Source organism: Lissotriton vulgaris, chromosome 1_1 (assembly GCF_964263255.1).
Source record: "Lissotriton vulgaris chromosome 1_1, aLisVul1.2, whole genome shotgun sequence".
NCBI lineage: Eukaryota > Metazoa > Chordata > Amphibia > Caudata > Salamandridae > Lissotriton > Lissotriton vulgaris.
In genome coordinates, this window is record NC_141685.1 from 432814966 (window position 1) to 432839491 (window position 24526).

At 43.3% G+C, this 24526-nt stretch overlaps 1 protein-coding gene across 1 annotated transcript in view; it reads right to left on the minus strand.

The window, feature by feature from the left end:
* Positions 1-9615: 9615 nt before the first annotated feature.
* The window catches only part of LOC147747309 (E3 ubiquitin-protein ligase RNF170-like), a 33452-nt gene continuing 18541 nt past the window's right edge, over positions 9616-24526 (minus strand). Inside the window, exons 3-6 of the mRNA XM_086936222.1 lie at positions 22478-22586; positions 14340-14413; positions 12481-12591; positions 9616-10820 (exon numbers count right to left, since the gene is read on the minus strand). Of these exons, the coding sequence (XP_086792348.1) occupies positions 10521-10820; positions 12481-12591; positions 14340-14413; positions 22478-22586 (594 nt within the window). The 3' untranslated portion in view covers positions 9616-10520. The remainder of the gene's footprint in view (positions 10821-12480; positions 12592-14339; positions 14414-22477; positions 22587-24526) is intronic.

The following is a 24526-nucleotide window of genomic DNA, read 5'->3' on the forward strand; positions in this document are numbered from 1 at the left end:
TATTTGTTTTGATGAATGATTGTTTTTGTATTTTTGTGTATTTTTTGCAGTCCAAATTAACAGAATTGTTTATGCCAGGGTCCCTGGCTTCCAGTAAGGACTCATAGGAGTCCCATGATTCCAATAATGATTCAGTGGGCATCCCAGGTCCCAGTAGTGATTTCACAGAAGTCAAAAAGTTAAGATCCACTGGTTTAAGTGATATAAAAATGGGTCTCCCAAAACTATGGTTTAAGTTCACTTTTACTTCACTATAGCATTTCATATCCTAGGGCCGAAAAACGGGACAGTGTTCTTTCTTATAATTAATTTTATTAATTGTAACATCCAGTGCCTTGATCATTTCACTTCATGTATTCAGATGACAGTTAAATAGAGCTGTTTTGACTCAGGTTATAACTTCAGCTTAGAAATGGAACGAATACATTGATACCCGGCCCTCTCATCCTGTTTTTGCAAGTTTGTGTTTGAGAGGAGATGGAAGTTGGTATTTTCAGGGAGTGCACTACTGTCACAATTTGTATGTCAATAATTATTATACTTAGGGACCAACTGGCAAGCTTTATATTTTCATAAATACAAACTGCTGCTGTTCAATACACTAAGCCACAGTACTTCTGCTTTACTAAAAACAAACACAGTGTAGATCTGTTTTTAACTATCAGGTATGCTCTCTTGTTAAAGAGCAAGAAAATGGTTAACTGTAAATCCAACTTATTAGATGCAATCTAGTTTTGTGAATGATAAAAATATGTTATAAATGTTGCACTTTCGCAAATAAAATGTAAATGAAGAAAGAAAAAGTGAATCTAGCATCTTTATTTTAAAAAAGGAGGTGCCTGCTGTACTTTGTAGGGTATTTGCTATTAAAAATGAGAATGGCAGTTTTCTTGTGGCGGAGGGGAGTGAAGTGAAGTGAAAGTGATGAAATCCTCAGGAACCAGTACTCGCAAATTTCCAAAGTCCATGCTTGAGGAGCTATTCCAGCCAAGCTTTTTTCCTTTTCCTTTGCTCCCTGGAACTTGCAGTCCTTTAACCCCTCCCATGCTCGTGATGGAACCGTTCCGTCATGAGCCTCGGGTGGGCTGTGCTGGTGACGGAACGGTTCCGTCACGGCCCTCTCGCCGCGCCTGCGCGGTGCGAATTCCGTGTCTGCGCTAACGTTCTGAAGCGCGGGCGGGCCGTGATGGAACCGTTCCATCACAAGCACAGCTCACCCGCGTGCCGTGACGGAGCGGTTCCGTCACTAGCACGGGACCACCGCGCGGCCCCCCACCCCCTTAGCACTGCGGCGGAATAGCGCCGCAGTGAAGGGGTTAAAAAGCAAAAACCAAGACCGAAAGAGCTACTCAAGCAGTAGTGTAATGAAACTTGAGGGGACCCCCTGCAAAGTACCTGGAGGAGGCCCCCACACTCCGGACCAGTCAGGAGTTTTCAGGCCAGGTGCCCGCTACCCGTCCAGAGGGGCTGGAGCTTGGGGCCCCACGCACTGCGGGGGCTATCGTTACGACACTGTACTCAAGCATGAGCTTGGGAACCTTTAGCGCTAAGACACAGGAGAACAAGAGCTGCCTTCCAAGGCGCATTGCCAAATGTCATTTAATCAAGCAGCAAAGAGATCGTGTAGGGAGAGCAAGATAGAGCGCAGAAAAATAAAGGCTGTACGTTTTCAGTTGATGTTGAAATTATATTACCTCTATCAAGAAACGCTGTGCATTCTCTACAGTGAATAATTACATACATATTTTAGTTACTAAGAGGTGTCGCTACCTACACATTGCACAGTCCCAGATTTGTACAGCAGTCACGCTGAGCAGGCTGTGCTTAATTTGAGATGGTGGTTTCTAGTCGTCAGCACCAGCACTTAATTATCAACACTGTCTCTTATAACAGTTTGCCACCTCGTGACACTGTCTGTAATTATGAAATGAGAACAACAACAGTTGTTTTCTAATTCACTATACAATAAAAATGACTAATACCTGCTGCTGAAGCCATTTTCATAGCTTTCGGTGGCCTGGACTAGTCTGAATTGTCACACTCGTAGGAGTGTGATGGTTATTACATGTGTTGGAGCTCTCCAGTGATGGTAATGCTCTTGGATCTGTCTTCGGTTTCCCATGCCATCCTACTTGATAGAATCGTGAGAATTGGTATCAGAGACCAGGCTTTGCTTTGGCTTAAATCTTTCCTGTCAGATCGCTCTCAGGCTAGAAGTCCTTCCACCATTCACCTCTTCTTCCAAACCTCTGGTTTGCAGCATTCCTCTGAGTTTGGCGCTCAGCCCAACCCTCTATAATATATACCATGATCCACTGGTAAAATTGGTGGAGTCCTGGGGTGTGCGGGTGGTCTTCTATGCGGATGACACCCCTTGGCCTTCCTTGAAAACGCACCAGCAGTCCTGAGCTCCTTTAAGCTCTTCCCGAAGGCACTCATGGAATGGATGGAGGGAATCTACCTCAACCTGAACTCAGAAAAAATGAGATTCTCTTTTTTGGAACCCCGTTCTTCCCAGAGGCTAGTCTACGGGGGCCACCTGAACTGGGTGCTGCTCCCTCCGCCAGAGAACTGATGGCCAGAAACCTAGGGGTAATATTTGAATCAAATCTCACATTTGAGCCCCAAATTCAGTCCCTACCCTCTATTTGTTTTGCTACCCTCAAATCTTTCAGAAGGATCATTCCTGTTGACTCTAAAAAAACAGTAGTCCACGTCCTGGTTATAGTCAAACTGGATCAGGCTTACAGTTTATATTTGGGTCTACCGGCGTTTTTAATCCAACGGCATCAAAAAATCCAGAACTCTGCCACATGCTCTATCTTAAAGATCTCCCTGCGCTTGCCGGTGTCTCATCAACTTCAGCATCTCCGCTGGCTCCCTGTCATCAAGAGGATGCAGTTTGAGGCACTCACTTTTGTCTTCAGAACCTTCACTCTTAAAGGTCCTCTTTACTTGAAGAGAAGACTCAAGCCCTACCTCCATTCCAGAGCTCTGAGATCTAACAATCTGAAATTTCTCCAAGTTCCCCACATTCACAAAGCTAGAAGAGGTGAGCAATCCTTCACCTACCAGGCTTCCAAACTGGGACATACAATGCACTACGTTTGCATAGCATTCCCTCTGAATCATTTTTTAGACTTCATCTCAAAACACTACTCTTCGACACCTGTCTAATGGGTGTCTGGGCTGATAGTTCCTTCCCTTACTTTGAGCTTTCTGCCAGCACCGTAACTCCTCCTAGAAGGAAGCTGTGCACTCTATAAATGTTATAAATTGAATTGTCGATACGGCCATTGGCAGTGCTGGCAGGGGTCATTGAGTGGTGCAAGCAGCAGTGGCCTCCTGAGAAGGGCCCTGGCACTTACTGTTTACAAATTAAGCACTAATAGCCTGCGTGAACAGGAGAGAGCAGAACAGCACCATTTCTACTAAGATGTGGCGCCTCTCTGAACTCTCCCTGCACAGCGCAATATATGCTGCCATGCGCCAATGCAGGCACCCTTGCAACATTGTGCAAGGGTATCTGTATTGTGAGAAGCATAGATTATGTGTTCTAATACTATGCTTTAAGATGTTTTCCACTTTGTATGTGTGCTCTACAATGCATCACACATGCAAAGTGGGAAAACTGGGAAGCAATGAAATATTTCTCCCCATTTCTCCTGCTTGGAAGAGGCACAGGATTTTTGTACCAATCCCTGTTTACAGTTCTTTGTAGATAAGGATTTGCGTCAAAAATCATGGGTGCTTGCAAGGGAATGTCCATGCACCATCAATGGAACGTCCACTTGGCGCAAAGTAACACAAGCTAGCATGTTGCACGACTTTACATTACTTTGGGTTACAATCCAGCACAAACCGTGATTTGCGTTGGATTGTAAACCCCACTACAACACTTTGCATCGGGTTTGTGTTAAAACAGTAGCAGAAACGAGACAAAAAGTGTCTGTACATCTTGACACCATTCTTTAGTAGACTAACAAGACAAAAAACAATCTTGTAGTCAAACTCTTTGCAGAAAGAACAATGTTGTGCTTCAATCATAAAACTATTTGTGTGTATAAATCTGACTTACACTTGCTAATAACATGGATTGCGAGAGTTTAACCATTTTTCCAATTCAGGAAAGTTAGTTTGCATATGTAAATGTATTTTACCATAAAAAGGTTTCCATGTGAGTAAACCATCTCTTGTCGGTGGGAGTGGGTGTTTCAGAGCAGGAATATACTTTTGTACAAAGCCTCTAACCATGTTCCCACCCCTCCACATTCAAGCAAATTGCACGGATTTACTCCCATCAGGGGGTGGATTAAATCCTTTTCCAGGGTGGGAGGTAGAAGGGAACATCCACATAAATGTTGTAGGTGGAGAGGAAGGGGGTTATCCCCGTGGAGGAAAAAACAAAAGAAAAAAATATCAATTGCAGGTGCTAAAGCACTGCTGGTATATTCTGACATGTGTGAAAGAAATTCAAAAAACTTTTCCAGGATTTCACTTGGAATGCTATAACTGAAGCAGAGTTCCAGAAGAAACTTGGGAGAATGTTGTGAATTCCTTAAATGAATACATCTACACTCATGTGTGTTCGTACATCTATTGGTGCTGATTTATTCATGTATTTAAGAATGAATATGTTTGTGGTGCTAATGTTACAACATGTTGGAGAACAATCAGATAATGGAGCATAATCATTTCAGTGACAAGTGAGGCGCCGTATAAAAGACAGCAGTTTAGGTTGCTGAGAGAAAGCAGTCATATTTATTAGCTTGGTGATACAAAAACATACCACAAGGAGGCAGTACATTTATTATATATTCTGAGAGCAATATTGGAGCTTGAGGTACTGGGCCGAGGGGGCACTCTTGGCATTGAAAAATGTATGTAGATATATCAAAGGGGCCAAGTTAAAAAGGGAGGGAGACAAACAAATGTTCATGTTCTAATACATTTGGCACTGTCTGATGAATATGCACAAAATGTGGCTGAAGCTTGAATGGGTTAGTTTTCTACTGGTATGTCAGGTTTTGTGCCATTTCATCGGGGGAGGGGGAATTTAAAGGGGCGTATGGGCAGTAAAACGTGAATTTGCTTATAACTTTGGCACTGTTTGATGAATCTTCATCAAATGTGGCTTCACTTAGCAAGTAACACCCAGTGAAGATATTCCAAGTTTCATGAAGATCTGATGGAGATGGGCAAAGTTAAAATGGGGGGGTCAAAAATACTTTTGATTCACTAATAATGTTGGCACTGTTTGATGGATCTGCACGATATTTGGCAGAGACTTTGCCTGTTTGGCCTTCTCATGGTATATTAAAGGAGACACAGAGCAATCATGTTTATTTTGTAATAACATTGGCACTGTATGACGAACCAGCACAATATTTGTCAGAAACTTGGAAGGGTTGGCTTTCTATTGTTATTTCACATTTTGCGTCATCCATTCAGGGGGTCAAAATTAAAGGGGGTCAATATGCTTTTCATTTGCTTATATCTTCAGTGCTGTTTGATGAATCTGTATCAAATGTGACAGGCTCCTAGCAAGATACACCCAGGGCAGGTTTATCAGGTTTAAAAATCAGATCCAGTGGAAGAGGGGGGGTGAAAAGGGGGAGCATCAAAATATTTTTAATATCCTAATAACCTTGGCACCGTTGGATGGATCTGCATGAAATGTGGGCTAGACTTAGCATTTTTAACCTATTTATTTTGTCTCAATTTCATGCAGGCAAATCAAGGAGGATGTGCCCATTTCAAAGGGGTTGGGGTCAAAGGAGTGTTCATTTTCAATTACATTTGGCACCATTTGATGACCCCACCCAATAATTAGTAGATGTTTAAAAGGTTTAGCTTTCTGTTGGTTATGTCAAATTTTGAACAACTCCATCAAGGTGGTACAAAGATAGATGGGGGGGGGGGGAATAGACATTATAGTAAATAACTGTGGTGTTGTTTGATGAATCTGCATATAGTTTGGCAGCTAGCTACTTAAGCACATTTCAAGGCCAGACGAGCTGTGCGACCAACGCCACTGGACACAGCCCAAGTCAGTTGGGTGCAGGTTCTAGCCGTCCCTATCTCCACAACAAGTACACAACGTAAAATTCTGCTAATCCAGCCTTTGCATTCATATACTAAGCCTGACCCACCTCAGGCCGGCTCATTGTCAGAGACAGAATGCAAATAGGCTGTCTCTTCTGTCACAGCATGAGGTGTCCCTGCCCCCTGCCTCCCTCTACGTGGGACAGAGGCCTCAAGGAGCTGCTGATGGGAAACCATTAGCACTCGCTTTGCATAGTACTGGGGTAGGGAGGAGGACTGGAAAGTTAGGGTGGTGGGGGTTGGTTAGGGCCAGGGAGGGTGCTCCTCAGGTTGTGTCCCTCTCCCCTCATGGAAGAAGGGGGCCACAAATTAGTCTCTGTTGTCTTCCTCCTTTTCCTGCTAGAGGCTGACTTCACACAATGTAATGCTACAAACAAAATGAACAATTCTATAATGTGAGCCACTCTTTTGGGGAGTCCCTATGTGCAAGGAATCACAGGAAGTTGAGGTGGCGCTGAAACTCGAACCTGGTTCCAAAGTTCCACCGTCAACAGCTCTGCCTGTTATGCCACATCCTACCGCTCATTCAGCAGAAGTGTAAGCAGTAGCTTTTGGAAAGTTTGTTTAACAGGGGAACAATATATATGTCTTTATTAATTTTGAGCCACAACCTTCCTGTAGGAGGGCTGAAACACCACAGCAGCGGTATGTTGCTTTTGCATTTGCTATGGACAACCCAGCAATGGTAAGCTGCTTGTCTGCAGATTGCAGATGCTTTGATTTTCAAGAACTTCTGCCTCTGGTGAAGCAGTGCACAAGTGACGCTGGATCACAATTGATGCACTGCGGAGTCTGTTGTATTTGCGGAACATCCTGTTTGGATTTGTAGGACAGTTACAGCTTTCTTCCACAGGTGCTATTGTTTCCTGCTTAAATGCCTCATCAGTGTAGCCTGCAAACAAATACAAGCTTCCCACTTACGTCTAAGTTCCACTTTATGCTGCACTTCTTTCAACAGTAATGTCTTCGAACAAAGGGCCTGATTCACAGAACTAACTTAAGACAAAATCCTAAACCTACTACTTTTGGTATTTACAGAAGTTAGGATTTTGTCTTAAATTTGTCTTAAAACAGATTTAAGACAGACTTAAGTTAGGATTTTGTCTTAAATCTGTCTTAAGTCTGTCTTAAGTTTGTCTTAAGACAAACTTAAGACAAAATCCTAACTTCTGTGAATACCAAAAGTAGTAAGTTTAGGATTTTGTCTTAAATTAGTTCTGTGAATCGGCCCCAAAGAGCGCAGCTTTCTTTAGCGCTCAGTAATTATGCTGTCCTTGCCTCATCCGCACATTAGCCTGGATTCTCGAGATGGCACGCTTCAACTTTTGGAACTTTTTCCTAGTTATGTAAGCATGATGAAAGGCCTGAATTGTTACTGCAGATTCCAACATACACGCTTCTCTCTTGGAGCTTATATTTCTTTAAGCAGTTTGCAACACCACAGCAGCAGAATATATCCTGCTATAAACCAACACAGCTCGTTTCGTAGCAAGGTGCCCTCTGTATCGACCTTGGATCACACTGGCAGCATGTCTACATTTTCTGTACCAACGCTGCGGCTGCCACTGCCTTCCATGGGCCTGTAAGGACATGTCGCAGGGTTTAACATGTAAGAAGTGTTGCCTCTCTCGCTCATTCGCCAGTGACTGTAGTAGGCAGGTTGCTGTGACTTGCTTTTCTAGTTGTCAGTCTTTCATCACCCTGACAGCAGTATGCAGGCGTACAACTGCGGTGCCTTATCAATACTCCTGTCTTTCATACTTCCCTTGCTGGTACGCTTTGCAATGCGGGTGGAGTGTAATTATGTGCCCCTTTTTAGGATTCCATTATAAGAAATGGGGTGACCCACCAAACGGTCATGGACCTGGGTTTAGTAGAGTATGAAAACCAATGGTCCTAGACTAGAGATCACGCAAGATTGAAACATATACTTATAATCATTACTTGAAATGCTTCCGAGCCTCTAAACTTTTTAGGCTCACTGTATTGATACACTTAATTGTTTAAAAATGTGCAACAACCTAACGGAAAATGTTCTAAACAGATGGGGTTTTAATAATTACTCCATCGTCTTTTCACAAATGTATTAACCTGTTCAACAGACAGTTTACGGTACAAAGGAGCAAAATACTTCGCTGGGGTCGCGTGTACTAGCACACGTGCTCTCGCTTGTAAGACTTTTGTGTCTAATAATGGGTTTGGAACCCGCCCCCAGCTTACTATTCGCTGGAATCATTGTCTCTCTGCTTTGCGGCCTTCTCAATAGTTCTTTTTTTTTAACTCATTTAACTTATCCCACCCTCCCTGGTTTCTTCTCCCTTGCCACCCTCCATCCTGTCCCTGTTTCTTCTCCCGTTCCACCGCCACGTGTATCTGTGTCTTTGCGTGACGCTGCTGTATATTGTTTTTTATTTGCTTTGTTCCCATGCCAAGCTCCAATGCTTTTTTTACCATATAATTTCACTTTCTTTTATATACTTCCAATCTCTCTCTTTCTCCATTGCTCTCCTAACATCATCACTCTCTCGTTCTTTCTCTCCTTCTCCCCTTTTCTCTTCTCTCTTGCTTTTCCATCCTTCCCACTGTCTCCTTTCCCTCTCTTGCACTCTTTTTCTTCCTCCTTCCTCCCCCCTACCCCACATCTTTGCAATCAGGACCGAAGAAACACTATAAAGCATCCAGCGTTGGCCGCTTTATGGTGCTTTTTAAAATCCCATTATTCACCCCTCTTACCCAATAAGCCTCCCCAACCGATTGCTAAAGTCAAAAGCTCCCCCGAGGCTGAGACCTATTGGCTTTGCCAATGCTTGTTTGTACTGCCAGAGCTGCTTTTATGCCTGGATGGTATTCTGGCCAGGGGTAGAGCCAGAAGGACAGCTATCGAGTAAGGAAGGTCAACCCCTCCCCATCCCACCTCATATAGCCACACCCTCGGCAAATTCAGCCTCCTGAAAAAAAATGTGGGGACTGACAAATATTTACAAAAGAAGCATTCCCTCCGTCGTGCTATAGTGGATCAATAATATCACTCATTACACAAAGATCTGGCTGAGCTCTCGTCCAATGCAAAAGACACCGAACCAGAGCCAAGCCAGTCATTTGGTTCCATCCAGACTCTGCCATTCATTGGGTCACCCACCTATAGAGGAAAATGCGGTCTCTCAACTTGATTTGATCCTAAATTACATTTTTCTGATTAGAGTGCAGTCATAAATGGAAATAAGAAACAAGAATGTCTCCTTTCAATAAACGCATGCCACCCCTTCCCACCATAAAGGCCAAATTTTTACTATGCCATCTAAAAGACTAAGGAAGAGGTTTGAAGTTAGTGCGCTTTATAAATCCTGTTTGATTGATTGAAGTTTGTTTGAGCAGTCATGAAAAATGTCAAGAAAATATACTGGTAGTAGATTTCAAATGTAGGTTGCTTTTCCACCCATTTTATGAACCTTGTTTCGTTAATGAGGAGTTGACAGACACAAAAATGAAAGAATCGCAAAAGAAAACAACTTGTGTACGATATACACTTTATTATATCAATAAATAAGCATATCTACAAATATACCTATGTACAAAATATACAGTAAATATAGAAAATATGTGCTTTTTCCAAAGCTTTCTCAGAACATACAAGTACAGACACAGGAGACATAAATGCACCTATCGGCCAACATTTCAGAGCCTAGAATATCCTTTTACCATCTCCTAATACTTGAAATAGGCCGGTCCGACAGATATTGCAAGAGCTCCTGTGAAAAGTCCACCAAGTTGTGAAGGCCAGCTGAAAATTACTAATACTGTTAACACGAACTCCAAGTCTCTAAGGCTGTGGTCAATGAACTAAGGATTTGTAGAATTCTCCACAGTTGCTTTGTTGCTCTCCACATTGTCTCTCACCTCAGGTTGGGAAGTTCTGTGGAATACATTCCAGTGGTGTCTAGCTGCATTCTCAAACTGATGATTTGTGTCTACTGTTTTTCTTTGCTTTTATTTGCCCCAAATGACCTTTTTTTCTTTCCAGTGGACAGCTGTAATCCAATAGACAAAACCCAAATACTGCAGCATGTATCCAATAGAAGCCATTTTCAGGTGATCAATTGGAGTTTTTCACCTGGCATGCTAGAAAGGCAAATTTCATCATGTGTGTGATGGATTATGATTGACAGAAGAAGAGTATCTGAAAACCACACATGCAAGACCCATAATAATAGGCATGTGAATTGGTTGGTTGTAGTTACACAAATGGCAACTCTTACTTTACATCTCTACAAATTACTCACTTAGAATATCTCAGTGCATATGAAAACTTCCGATGGCACCATTCTCCATAAGTTCCAGATGGTTTAAGGCAAATAGTACATGAAGGAATTCAATGAATGTCCAAGGTAAATTTCCAGGTGGCAATCCTGTGCGTATTAAGATTCTGCTAGAACGCTCTGCGTTGTGGAGTGAGGTCTATCCACTCCGCCAGATTCAATTTGCTGGCAGATATTCAGCATACACAGAAGGAGCAGGAATATAACAACTAAGTCATCAACCATTCCAAGAATCCCACAAAGGGGTTCGGACGTTACATCAAACGGCAGGCACAAGATGGCACCAAAAGCGCAAACAATGATCCTCAAGCAGAAGATCCAGACGAGACCACCCATGGTGAAGATTGTCCGGAAGGCAAGATGGAGGAGCATCGGCAGATCGTAGATGTAGTCTGTAAACTGAGAGAAAAGATTTGGTTACGGTCATGGCTCACACAGTAGGCACAGACTGGCCCCATGTCTCACTTCGATAACATACACGGTGACATTAAACAAGATGTACGGTAAGCAAACCAGAGAGATCCACAAAGCTTGTTATTCACAAAAAGCTGTTAAATGGTGACATGGATGGTTATTAGAGTAATGAAATCTATTTTGTTGAAGTGAATGCCCTGAAATGTCTCCTCCAACAGCACCTAAGCCATGTCATAGTGCCAGAAATTTTAATTTTTGCCACATTTATTTATTTATGGATTTCCTGAGACCAGCTTAGCCGAGGGGCAGCAGAGCACTTCAAATATAATAGTTCAGTAACAGTAAAAATTGTTTATAACTTTATAAAAATAGTTTCAACTCTAAATGCATTTTGCGGGAATCTGAATAACTAGAATCTAAGTACAAGGGAGTAGAGTACCTCAACAGAGAGACCCTAAAGAGGAAGTTAAGATGGGTTGGAATTGTTCCTATGAATTCAGAAATTTGGTTCCAAAGTCTGGGGCTAGGCAGGAAAGAGCCTGTTTCGCAGTATTGGTGTCCTTGTTTTTGGGACTTCCACTGTTAGTCTCACCTTTCCTCATACTAGTTTATGTCTCCCTGTGGTATGGAGTTTATTTGCAGGTAGCATGGGCATGGGAGCCTGGGTTACACATCTTGTGTGTTATGCAGGAGATCTTGAAGTTGATATGTACTTCTACCGGTATCCAGTAGAGTTGCTTTAGGATCAGGTTAGGAAAATGATTTCCTAGCATTTACTACATTGCGTGCTGCAGTATGAAGTGTGGGTTCAAGGGGTGAAATTATACATTTGACGTTCTCGCATTCTATATTGCCAGTTGCAACAGACAATCTTAAAGTGTTATAGTATGAAAAAGTTCTGAACTTCCTTTAAAAGGTAGAGGTGGTATGTAGCTGTTCTTCCCAGGTTGTTGGCAAGCTCATAAACATTTAGGGTCTTGTCCATATTTAATCCCAAGGACTTTGCTACCTGGGTAATTGAAGGTGAGAATCCTGAAGGCAACACAAACATTTTTCAACAGATGAGCGATTGTCTTTCGAATGAAGTTTTTAATGTTATCTCCTAGATTAAATAGAGAAACTTTAAAGCCTTCCTTACTAGTTTATTGAGTAAACCGCTTTCAAATTCCTGCACCTGTAGTTACCGATAGCACAGGGATCGGTATTTCTGAGGCGTGGGAATACCTTCGTATTCCGATTATACACCTCATAAATGAGGTATTATCTAGAAATTGGTACTCCTGCACTGATTTATACAGGTTTTTTACAAACACCAGACCTCTCTTCACCTGCACATTTCATCACCATGTCCTGGCCCAGTGTCCACGAGGTAAAAAAAAAAAACAGTACGGTTTACGTGAAAGGGCAGAATAATTATTGTTGTCGACCTCAGAAATTTAGGAGCCCTCAGGAGTGAGTGCAACCTAGCAGAAAATTTGCAAGGAAAGCATAGAGATGGGCCAAGGATAAACAGAGTAATACAAGACATAAAGAAAGGCAGTTTTGTTAAGAGGTTGCAGAAAAAAACTTAGCATAATAACAATCATTTTTAAACACACATCCAGTGTTACTGCTTTAAAACTACTAATAAACAATATATACTTACAGGCCTGGGCTGACCAGAAAAACGTTTATTATAATCTCGAATACTGTGTGCAATTCCTCTGCTCTGCTTGTCCTGCTGATTCTCACAAAACAGATTATGGAGAAAGGAAACCTAAAGAAAAGAAACAAGAGCTGCAGCTTTAGTTTGAATATTCCCCACTCCCATCTCCTGATTTCATTAATTGAAAACACTGTCCACATATAATATTTAATGTCACTTCTAGGTATACAATTCGTCCACACCAAATTAAGGCATGGGTATTATAACATCCTCCATTTTTCATGTACATCACCAAGGGGCTGATTATGATCTTGGCACAGAGGGTTACTCCATCACAGATGTAGCGGATATCTCTTCCGGCATATTTCAATTCCATGATATCCCATGGAACTGGTAATACGGCAGACAGGATATCCGTCACATTTGTGAGGGAGTAACCCTGTCCGTCAAGATCATAATCGGGCCCTAAGTCTTTATCAACCATCTATAATGTAGGGCACACGTTAACACCATTGTTCTAGGAGGGCCAAGAGTAACTCCATATCTCCAGGATATCCACATGATATGCATTTGCATAGAGGTAGTCAAGATAAGAACCATTTACCTGGTCCTGCACTAGGCCTGGCGTTTTCAAAATGGCAGAAAAAGGAAAGGAAAAAGTGAATTTAAAATGAAAACTTGGGAAGGACTGAGAATTGCCAAATTGTTTTACTTCATCTAAGTCAGTTCTCAGCCCACCTCCAATAGTGGGGTGGCATTGGGTAGATACTGCTTAAGTATCCGCCAGTGTAAACCTGTTTACTTCACAAAATAGGATTCCTTGTATCCTTTAGAATTGTATATTTTGTTTTATTAAAAGAATTTGATAAAGGGAGTGCATTACAAGGAATGGCTCATATAATGCTGCCCAACTATGGTATACAAACATTAAAATAAGCAGGCAGTGTGCATATTGCTGTGGGGAAACCACAAAACATCCAACAACATTCGTATCCTCCCCACAATTTTACAGCAAACTCTCAAATCGAAAGTCACTTCAACTAAAATGTCTGTTTAGAAAATCTAGCAACTAGGAAAACACAAACAAAAACAAAATACAAAAGTATTTTTTTAACGCAAATTGCTTACTTATTTTTTGAGAAACGAACAAGTAAGGTGCTTAACATAGAACCAACAGACATTTATACTTGCTCTTGATAAAAATGAGATTTTACTAGAATCTGGGGTTCCCGTTTACATTTTTTAAGGTAGGGGTAACAATGGAATGCAGTGTTTGGAGACAGGCGAGCTCATTTGGAAAGTCCATTACAGGTCGCTGCCCTCTTCAATATGCAATAACACTAATGCCTGCACTGTGCGACTAATCGGGTCTTTTCTGGAGATAAACATGGAGCAAAAATATAAAGTTGAGAAGGAGCCCCTGAGATTGATATGAATCACCCCACGATTGTCTCATCACATCTTTAGCTAAAATAGAAACACAACTTGAAGCAAGTGCGTCCTTTTCTGGAGCAAATGCTCTGATAGTCTTTTTAAGGCTTCCACTGTCCTCCAGGCCTCAGTCAATGACAGGAAGCCCTCCAACATAGGCCTTCAGTGAGTGACAACTGAAGATCTAACTGAAATCGTCAGATAGTGATGAATGGTGACCAAGTGCTTGACCACTAAATCCCCCTGAAGCTCCACATACAGGTTTAAAACCTGCCCTGAAAGGACCGTACCCATGGTTCACGATTTATGCCTCCTTGTCTGTAACTTTGTGTACCCACACGCATCCGTGGACGGGTCCCTTGCCCGGGCACAACCTGATCTACTTCTACACATGTGTAAGTCTGGCACTGGCACCCTGGCAGCGTTACCTTTTGTCTGCAGAGAGGGCAGCTCACAGCCCCTAACCAGGAACCATGCTTCCAGTACTCCATTAGGCAGGGGCCTACAAAGGACAAATAAATAAGGAAATGCTCTTTTAAGCGATTGCTGGCAAACATGGAAATACATATTCATTTACTGCAAGTTTCCTTGTTGTCGTTCTGCTCATCTTGTTCATTAAAAGTCATTAGACATTACGGCATGCTAAAAAAGGCAGCGTCAATATTTTAAAACAAATTCTCATAAAATAGAGTGGTATGTTCATGCAGAAGGTTTGTGCGATCAGCATTCCTTCTAAAGATAAGCACAAAAGGCAGCATTTGAATATGCAGGACAGAAAACCCTTTGAAGTACAGCAAACCCTGGGGCTGTCAGCATTAATTAACACTGTGGTGACAGATTCACGCAAAACAGCATCAAACACCTGCCTCGATGCTACTTATGTGACTACACGGTGGTTACAGTGATGGCTGCATCGCCATAAAGTCTAGTGGGGCAGATTTACGTTTCCAGCCGCATCCCTGCAAATCAGCAGGGATGCGCCAGGAAAGATGTGTGATGCACGTTTACCCTTGCATCTCCATAGATGAGCCGCATTTACAGTGTGGCGCATCATGGCGCATGGATAAACAGATGCGTGTCGCATCTGCCGACATAAGGTTGGCGCAGTGCTGGAGTTGTGTCAGGGGTGCGACGCAATTTGGCCACTTGGCCTATCCTCAACATGGTGCGTCACCCAGCGTCGGAAAAGTAGATTTCACTCATGCACTTTTCAGAGGAGTTCCTTTGACGAAACGCCCCCCCTCCCTCTGAGCCGGAACACCCACATGAAACCTGACGCAGGATTCATGTGGCGCAGGGCTTTACAATGTGACGCATCTCCCTAGATGCGTCACGTTGTACATAAGGCGCAACGTGGCAAATGTTTTACGCTACCGCTGTGTCACAGAAGTGATGCAACGGCTGCGAAAATGTGGCACACGGGGCTCGTAAATCTGCCCCGAGTGTGTTTACCGCGCTTTAAAGGCTGAAAGTAGCGGTTTGCTTGGACTGCGGACTTAGGGGCCAACGTCAGTCAGCCATCTTAATTGTTCAGAAATTCCAATCTCCATTTTGTGTGATATATGATAGAGGAATAGGATAACATAATAATAATGGTGATACTTGTTGTTGTTCCTACAGATTGTAAAATAGCAGCAGAGACCCTTGGATAAGTCTCAAATATCTCACGTGTATTCATGACCATCATGGGGAGTAGGTGGAGGCGACATGATCTACAAAGAAGGCTCTGTAGCAAACCAGGATTAATGAGTCCACAAAGTGCTCTTCAGGGTTGGAGAAAATAGTGTTTATGTTGAAATGCTTTTACCCTTGATGATGTTTTGACTAGATGACAATCTTGGGTTTGCGTTCTGTGCTGCTGGTCGTATGTTCCCAGTTAGTCAGTGGGTCTCAACCGAAAGGGGGAAGGAGACCCCACTATATAAACAAGCACTGGCGTTGCCAATAGGTCTCGCAGTAGGAAAGTTGGAGCTATTACAATTGCAAATAACAATCAGCCTGATTCATGATCGGGCCGTTTTGCGAGGCTCAAATAGCGAATCATAAGGAATCGCTATTTGAGACTCGCAAAACGGTAATCATGTAGGAATCGCAATATTAATTGCGATTCCCACTGATTCCTTATTTGCGATTAGCTAATTGCTAATCGCAAATAAGGAATAACTCCCCATGCATTCCTATGGGCCAAAAGGCCCATAGGAATGCATGGGGAGTATTCCTTATTTGCGATTAGCAATTAGCTAATCGCAAATAAGATAGCGATTTAAAGGGTGCCACGGGTGTCCAAAGGACACCCTGTAGCACCCCTTAAATGCAAATTGAAACAGGTGTTGCGCACACACATGTCCAAAGGACATGTGTGTGTGCAACATGCAACTTAGAAAAATGCTTTTAAAAGCATTTTTCTAAGTTTTTGCTATTTACCGAGAGGTCTGACCTCTCGGTAAATAGCGGCCCAAAATTGCATTTTTGCAATTTTCAAATGCTTTATGAATTGCATTTAAGGAATCTCAAATAGAGATTCCTTAAATGTAATTCCTCGCAATTTAGCGATTTAGCAATTACCGATTTTTGCATTTGGGATGCTGAATCCCAAATGCAAAAATCGCACTCGCAAAGGGCCGGATTCTCAGAATCCGGCCCTTTGCGAGCCGATTTAGCCTTCATGAATAAGGCTGAATGCCTTTTATTTTTGTTTTCATTTAAAAAACATAAAGGGCTTTGCCATTTACAAAACCAATAGCTCCAACTTTCCTACTGCGAGACCTATTGGCAACGCCAGTGCTTGTTTTAATCTGCCTCACAAACTTGCTGGGACAACTTTACTGTGTGCAAGCAGCGCTGTGTGCATGACAGGCACAGAGATGGCATCAGTACACCTTTACTGTATTGTATGTATGATAAGATTACCATACGACTTCGCATCATTAATAGGAACTCAATGTTTTTGTCCTGGGTTTCCCCCTTCAAATGTCTTCGAAATAGAACGTGCATCCAATATGAGCATCTTGACTACAAGTCCCAGAATTCATTGCAGAGTTAAATAAAATCCCATGACTACAACACGGTGTCCTTGATGACAGGGAGTCATCTGGTTAGTGGCCCTTTCTTCTAAAGACAGACATGTTCTTTAAACAACCCAATGTGACCTTTCTCCAAAAAAACGAGTGTTTCTCTAATTATTTGTCCAGTTGTCGGAACAGGATTTGGAATGCTCTGGTGCTGGCTGCATTAAGGGGGCAGGGAGGCAGAGTTCCCGGAGTCAGCAGGGGTGCGAATCTGTTTGTAATCTACAATGTCTGCTGCATTCGGACAGCCAATAAGCAAATGATGCAAGGGAGGAGTAAGTATTGAAGAGGCATTGTCGCCTTATTAAGGATGAGGTTGTGTTTGTGCCGGGGGGGGGGGAGGGGGCTCAATGCAAAGCGGGAAGGGGTGGGTGCAAAAAAAGAGCTTCAAGGAAAACATAAAACAAGCATTAGCGAAATGAAACAAGACGGATAGGGGTGGACAAACAAAAGCGCGGAGATGCCGGTCAATTGAGCGCTATGCCAGTTGCACGCAAAAAAATAACAAGCTTGGTGCTGTGACATTAGGCAGGGTTCCCGGGTTTGGGCGAGTAGCTTTAAAGGGCCTCGAGTGTGCAACTGCACCACGCCTTTGTGTGCCGGACTTCAGCATACATGTCAAGTCTGTGTGTAGCGGAAACAGTGGCACTCATATCTGTCGCATTACAGATGTGAAAACAAAACGGTGTTGCTATAACACTAATTCTTTGCGTGATGGTAGCATCTCAAACTTTTTTCTCATCAGGATTGAGATTTATTTGACTATGCGCCGTCGGCAGTGACACCATGTTTTGATTTTGCAGTTTCTGTTGACACCATCAGTACTGTATCCCCATCGTTATTTATTTCTTCCCTCTTTCCCTCTCCCGCTGCAGTTACACGAGAACAGAGCTAATTTCATCAGCACCGGCCCCTGCGGCTGGAGTGTGTTGCGGTGTAGTGCCAACTGCCCCCGCCCCCCCCCCCCCCACCCCCGTCCTCGGGAACACGTTTTGGCAATTGGGTGGAAAGAAATACCTTTATCCCGAAAGTAAAAATCAATTGAAAGTAATACCCCCAAGTGTACAAGCCAGCTAGCTGGGTTTGTGTTTTAAATGAGCATGTTTACAGTCTGAAGTATGCACAATTGTTGATGAGTCTGAGCCACGAGAGAAATAACAAGCGGAAAACGAAAGCCGTGCAAAACTAGATGGGCCGGCCAGCAGTGAATAATTAGGGGAGGTGCTGGGGAACAGATGGTGAAGCAGGGGGCCGGGCAGCGGAACCCTTTGAAGTCACGGCCTGCGGCCGTGATGGCAAATGCTGCTGGCAGGGCAAGCTTGTGGGTGAAATGCAAGCTGAAGAATGAACACTTCTCGGGATTTGGGAGACTAAGGTATGGCAGTATGTGCGTCGGGGAGGGGGCCGCGCACTGGGTACAGGGAAACGGCAAATACCTGTGGGCTGTAGACAATCCAGCGACCCACACGGGGATCGAGTCCTGAATGGCAAGAAGGGAAAGGGTTCGGCAGTGCCGTTATATGCTGTTCACAATGTGACGCTCTCGCGTGCACGTTGTCTCACACATAATGCGCGGCCAAAAAAGCAAGGAAAGACTCCGTGTGCCGAGTCAAGGTCTCAGTAACAATTGTAAAATTGGCAGTGGTTGATCCAGGATGTACTAAAGCCACGCGTACTTGTCTCACAGGATGGTATAAGGGCTCGTGAACAGAAGATGAGTATAATAGAATAATCAAAATTAATAAACGCTAAACAGTGGAATTTAGCGGAAATAAGGTGGAAAAGGAGAGTGGATTACCGTGAATCACGCATTAAACACAGAACATGTAGCAAGGAAAACTTCAATGCAGAAACTACTTCAAGGTATGGCATCAATGTGAATGTCTAAGGAAAACAAAACCGGCATTAAAAAAACACTGACTGCTTCAGAGAAATGCACCGTAGGTCACACACAGAGAGGAAAAGGAAGTTAAACTTACAGGGATGTCTAAGGAAAACAGAACCGGCATTAAAAAAACAAGTCGGGTTGGGGCGGGAGAGTGAGAGAGTGGGAGGGAAGAGCTGGAAAAGCCCAGGCTCGGCAGTGCAGCATGGCTGTGATTGCGTGGAGAGAGAGGGGAGGTGCTGGTGTGGGGGGGGGAGGTGCTGGTGTGGGAGGGGGAGGCTGTGATTGCGTGGAAAGAGAGGGGAGGTGCTGGTGTGGGAGGGGGGAGGTGCTGGTGTGGGAGGGGGAGGCTGTGATTGCGTGGAGAGAAAGGGGAGGTGCTGGTGTGGGAGGGGGGAGTTGCTGGTGTGGGAGGAGTGCTGCTAGGGGAGGAGAAGCCTGATGCCGGATGGGGGCGGGAGAGGCTGGGCTTGCATGCGATGCGCGTGCATGTACACGGGCACTGCATGAAAACCGCGGGGCTGAAAGCCCTTTGGTTTGAAGATGTTTTCGCCACATGAATTCTCGCTACGCTCGATGCGCTTGCGCGCATCGATAGGTCGCGAGACCTAAAAATTTTATATTGCTTGTCAACAATATAACATTCACTGCAACGGCCTCACCATTACATCACAAGGTAACTCTAGGTAAGCAGATGCAGAGTTAAGAATAGGCAGTTGGCGTTGTAGTGGATGCAATATTTTTGCAGGACGATATTGTCAAACTTGAAATAGTTTCATAGAACCTACACCAGAGTAAAGGTTTCCAGAAAACTCCAAAAATCAGAAGGTCCCCTGAGCATCAGGCCAATCTTCAAGTCATTTCATCAACCGGTTTAGGTCATTCCACGGATTCGTTCCAAGCGTCTGGGCAAGGCTTTCACTCTCTTTATTTAATTGTAGTTTGTTTCTCATTAGTCTCATGGATTTTGATTTATGTGCAATCAGAGCTATCCTTTTATAAGCCTATTTCTTGATGTTATGGTTGCCGAACTCAAACCTTATAAAAACCTCCAACAATAAACTGCACTTCCACTATTGATTAGTGTTGCGTTTACTTTAGGTTACAGGTGTAATACAGCAACATATCCATGCGACCGAAAGTGTACAGAATAAATTAGATCTTCGGTTTCTTGGTACAGGCTCAGGGCTATGACTCTAAATGAAAGTGTTGATATTGTCACAGCTGCACTTCTTCAGCAAGTCAGGGCTTTTGAAAACCTTAATCTGATTTCAGGTCATTTCTTCCAATAAGGTGCAGGGTGCCACACTTCACCTGCTCTAAGATTAGGTTCCTGAAATGGGTACACGCCCATTACATCGACTAAACTACATCTACCTACCACTGTATCACTTCCAATGAATGATTTGCCATTAAATCTTCTGTGGTAAAGGGCAATGGATATTTGATTTCAATTGAGGAAAATAAAACCTAAAATATAATAAAAGGGAGGGGCTCTGGGACTAACGACCGAAGCATAATGTGGAGAAGGCGATTTTATAAAATACAACGCTGGACGCATTTACCATCTCAAAGGAACACCTAAAGAAGGAACCAAATTGTGAGGAGGGTGGTAGCGACTTTAGTTTGATGGGAAGAGTGACAGAAAGTAGGGAAGAAGCTCATGAGGAGGAATACAATATGAGGGGTCTAAGGGCCATATGTATCAAGGCCAAAAGGCCTCGCAAACGCCGAAATTCGCAGAATTTTGGCGTTTGCGAACCCATTTTCTCAAAATGGTATGTATCAAACAATTTGGGTGCAAAATAAGGATTCGCTAAATTTGCCATTCCTTATTTTGCGATAGCATTTAAGGAATCGCAAATTTTGCGATTCCTTAAATGTAATGTATCAAGGAAAAAAAAAATCCAAAATGCCCTTAAGGAATCGCAAATTACCACCAACTTCTAGTTGGTGGTAAGTTTCGAATTCTTTTAAAAAAGAATTTTTTTGAAAATCCAATGGTGCCATGTGACACTCATACATGCCCTTAGGGCATGTATGTGCACCATATGTGCACACATGTAATTTTCAGGGGTGCAGCAGGGTGTTCTTGAGACACCCCTGCACCCTTGAAATTATTCTCAATTTGCGATTTGCAAATTGCGAATCGCAAATTGAGAATAATTTCCCATTCATTCCTTTGGGCCTCCTGGCCCATAGAAATGAATGTGAAATTATTCCTTAATTGCGATTAGCAATTTGATAATCGCAATTAAGGAATTTTAAGGAATCGCTTAAAAATAGCGAATTTCTTCATACATACCATTTTGCGCATTTCTAAATAGCGATTCCTTAAAAATCGCTATTAAGGAATCGCAAAAGTGTATGTTGATACATATGGCCCTAAGTCAGCTAAGGTAGAGCGATAGAGATATATCCTGGCCATATGAAATCATGTCCTGAGACAAATGGATAGTTGGACACTAGGGCAGATTTACGAGCCCCGTTGCGAATGAGATGTACAAAGCTGCACGAGGCCACCTTACAGGGCCCTGAGTGGCTTCATAAATCTGGAGTGAAGCAACACACTGCAAATTACTGTATTACCTTACTCTGCACCAGGAAGGCCTTCGATGGACATTGTAGGGGTGTTTTGGACGCATTCCAAGATTTACCAGACTGGTACACCTGGGAATGTGCCAAAAAGATACTCCTCCGCAGGTGAGGCGCAACAAAGAGAAATATCGTTATCCTCTGTAGTTTCTGTTTCTATGTGTGCTGCATTCTGCAGCACGCATTAAGAAGATGAATTTGCCTCTCAGAATTGTTTTTGTGCAGGAAGGTGTCGCTTCCTCCACAAAAATAATCCTGCATGCAACGCAAGCGCACTTGCACCATGGTACAAGGGTGCAATGCTCCATATTCTTTTAAATACGGTGCATTCCTGCCCTTTCCCTGTCACGTAGCGCAGAAAGTAGAGTTGCTGCACTGCGCAACTTTTTTGTAAATAGACTCCCAGATGGCATGACTTATCTTTGTGGACTGGAGCACTGAGGTTGGGTGACGGAGGGAAAGTAGAGGGGTTTTGGCCTACTTTTATATGGAAGAGTATATCGCCTGGGTGCAATTAATGGAGAATGTTGGAAGTTCTCTTTATAATGTCTAATCTTGCAGAGGTATGCCTTCTGGTGCATCTGTCAGAATTTTGGCGTCCGGCACCCTTTTTTTTCAATGTTTTACCACCAGATACATCATTAAGCGGGGGGGGGGGGGGGGTTCTGTTTCTTATATTGTGCTTTGTTTCACTTCTTGCTCTTCCCCTGTGATCGCTTAAAAAATACTATTAACACACAGCTGGAAGCCCCAGAAACACAATCCCAGAACTTCTTAGATGTTAATGTGACTATAATGAACTGTGTATTAGCAAACAGGGGGAGTCTGGCAGATTTGGGTTTCCATTAAAGCACATACTGCATAACTCTCAAATCGCACCATCTTTGTATGAAGAACGTACAATATGATTCCTCATGAAAGCATGACACGTGTGAACACATGTTTATGGAACAAATAAACTTGGTATGGTACACGGTGAATATCCTAAGAAGCATGTGTGCAGCACCCTTCCACTTACCACAAAATAAGTGCCCACAGTTGGTTTCCACCGGAAGGACTGCTGTCTGGAGGCAGATGGGGCAGTTTAAGTCGCTGTGGTACCGAGGCTGCCAGTGTTTGATGCACTCCTATTAGGATAAAAAGGGAATCTGTAAGCGCTGGGGAGTCTTTTTACCGACAATATCTTGTGCTAATTTCACCACAAAAAGTAAAAGAAGGCATTTTCATTGTTCTCAATGGATTTATTATACTATTCTATCAAGGAAGAACCCACTGTATATAAAAAACATAAGACTTTTATGGCTTTTCTTAATTGAAACCGAATAAAGTAATTTTTGATTTGATTAATGTAAAATGCCTATTGAGAAAAACGTAGTGTACAAAAATACAACATTTAACGTTTTAATGGCATACTAAGATGTGCTCCTAAAAATACAGGACCATAAAGTTAAAAGGGTGGTGTAACAAATGTTTTGTTGGACTTCACTTAGAATCACACGTGATTCCTGTAAAGCAGCCACTCCATGTTGCCACTGAATTCCCTGCACCCTATTATGATCAATGCGCTGCCCTGGGGGCAGCGCTAGTTAGCAGCTGCCCTGAGGGCAGCACATTCATCATAATAGTGTGCCTGCACATTGTTTGCCCGGCACACCTTTTAAAAGGTGCACCAGGCGCAAACAATGAAAATGCGCTCTGCCTGTAATGTGGCCCCAGGGGCCATATTACAGCGAGTGCCTGAGGCACACTCTTCTGATTAATAGGTGAAGAAACTAAGGAAATTGAGGGGCATATTTACAATCCGCTATCACCACCAGAATGTTGCTTTAGTGTGGTGGCGATACGGGCTTCGCCTCATTTACAGGGCACCCTTTCACGCTATACTTAGCTTGAAAGGGGAGGCCAATGGGTGTTGTGGTGGGTGTTCCACTGCAACACCCATTGATTTTGACGCTGCCCCATATTTAGAAGGGTGACGTAAATATGGGGCAGTGCCAAATGAAGACCAGAAAAAACCTGGTCTTACCCTGGCGAAACAAGGAGAAATGCTTTATTTCTCCTGTTTTTTGCTGTTTCTATGTGTGCTACATTGTGCAGCACACATAGAAACAGCGAAACGCCATTGGTTGTTTATGTGCAGGAAGGTGACCCTTCTGCACATAAACAATCTTTCGAAAAAAATGACGCATGGCAACTTCTAAGTTTCAAAAGACATTGGTGTTTGTTTATGTGCAGGATGGGCACCTTCCTGCACATAAACAATCTTTCCCTGCAATGCAGGCTCCCTTACATAATGGTGCAAGAGTGCCTGCGTTGGCGCTAGGCAGCTGCAATTAGCGCCAGCGCAGGGGGAAACGCAGGGCTGCATCGTATTCTTGTAAATATGGTGCAGCCCAGCTTTTTGGAAGTGGCGGAGTGCGGCGTTATGTCAACAAGGCTAATGCCGCACTCCGTCACTTCATTGTGAATATGCCCCTTAGTTTGATTGGCTTATGCATTGTTGCAAATCACAGATTGGCTTTGCCTTTTAGAGGCCCCTGCCTAAACACTGCCAGGCACCGAAAAGAGAAGGCTGTTTGCTTCTACAGAAACAATTCTCATCCGGCTGACAGTGGTCTGTGGAGAGGTATTTCTCTCCACCTCTTTGTTGAATCTCTGGACTGGCAGCTGGTGTAGGTGCTACGAAAGATAGCCTCTTGCTGGCTCAGAAGGACTAAGGGACTCTAGTGTAGCCAGAATTTCAGATTGCCCCATGACACACCTTTCCTGGGTTAGACAGTACACAAGGTCTTGGACGTAAAGGAAACTATGACCGCCTGGAATAAAACCCAGTTGACCAGCAGTAACTAGACATTTCTCCTACTTGCACCGTACGGATCTGTTACCCTGGACCTCTGGAGTGCCTAATGCAACGCAAGCTGCCAATGTAGAGAAACCACAGGAACTAGCTGTCTGGGTATAAGCTGCTGGAGGCCAGAAATAGATGTGTGTGGGGGCATCCCCCGTGGACTGGTGTCTTGGAGCCAGTTTTGAAGAAATTGCCTTTTCAAGATAGTTTTTAACGAGA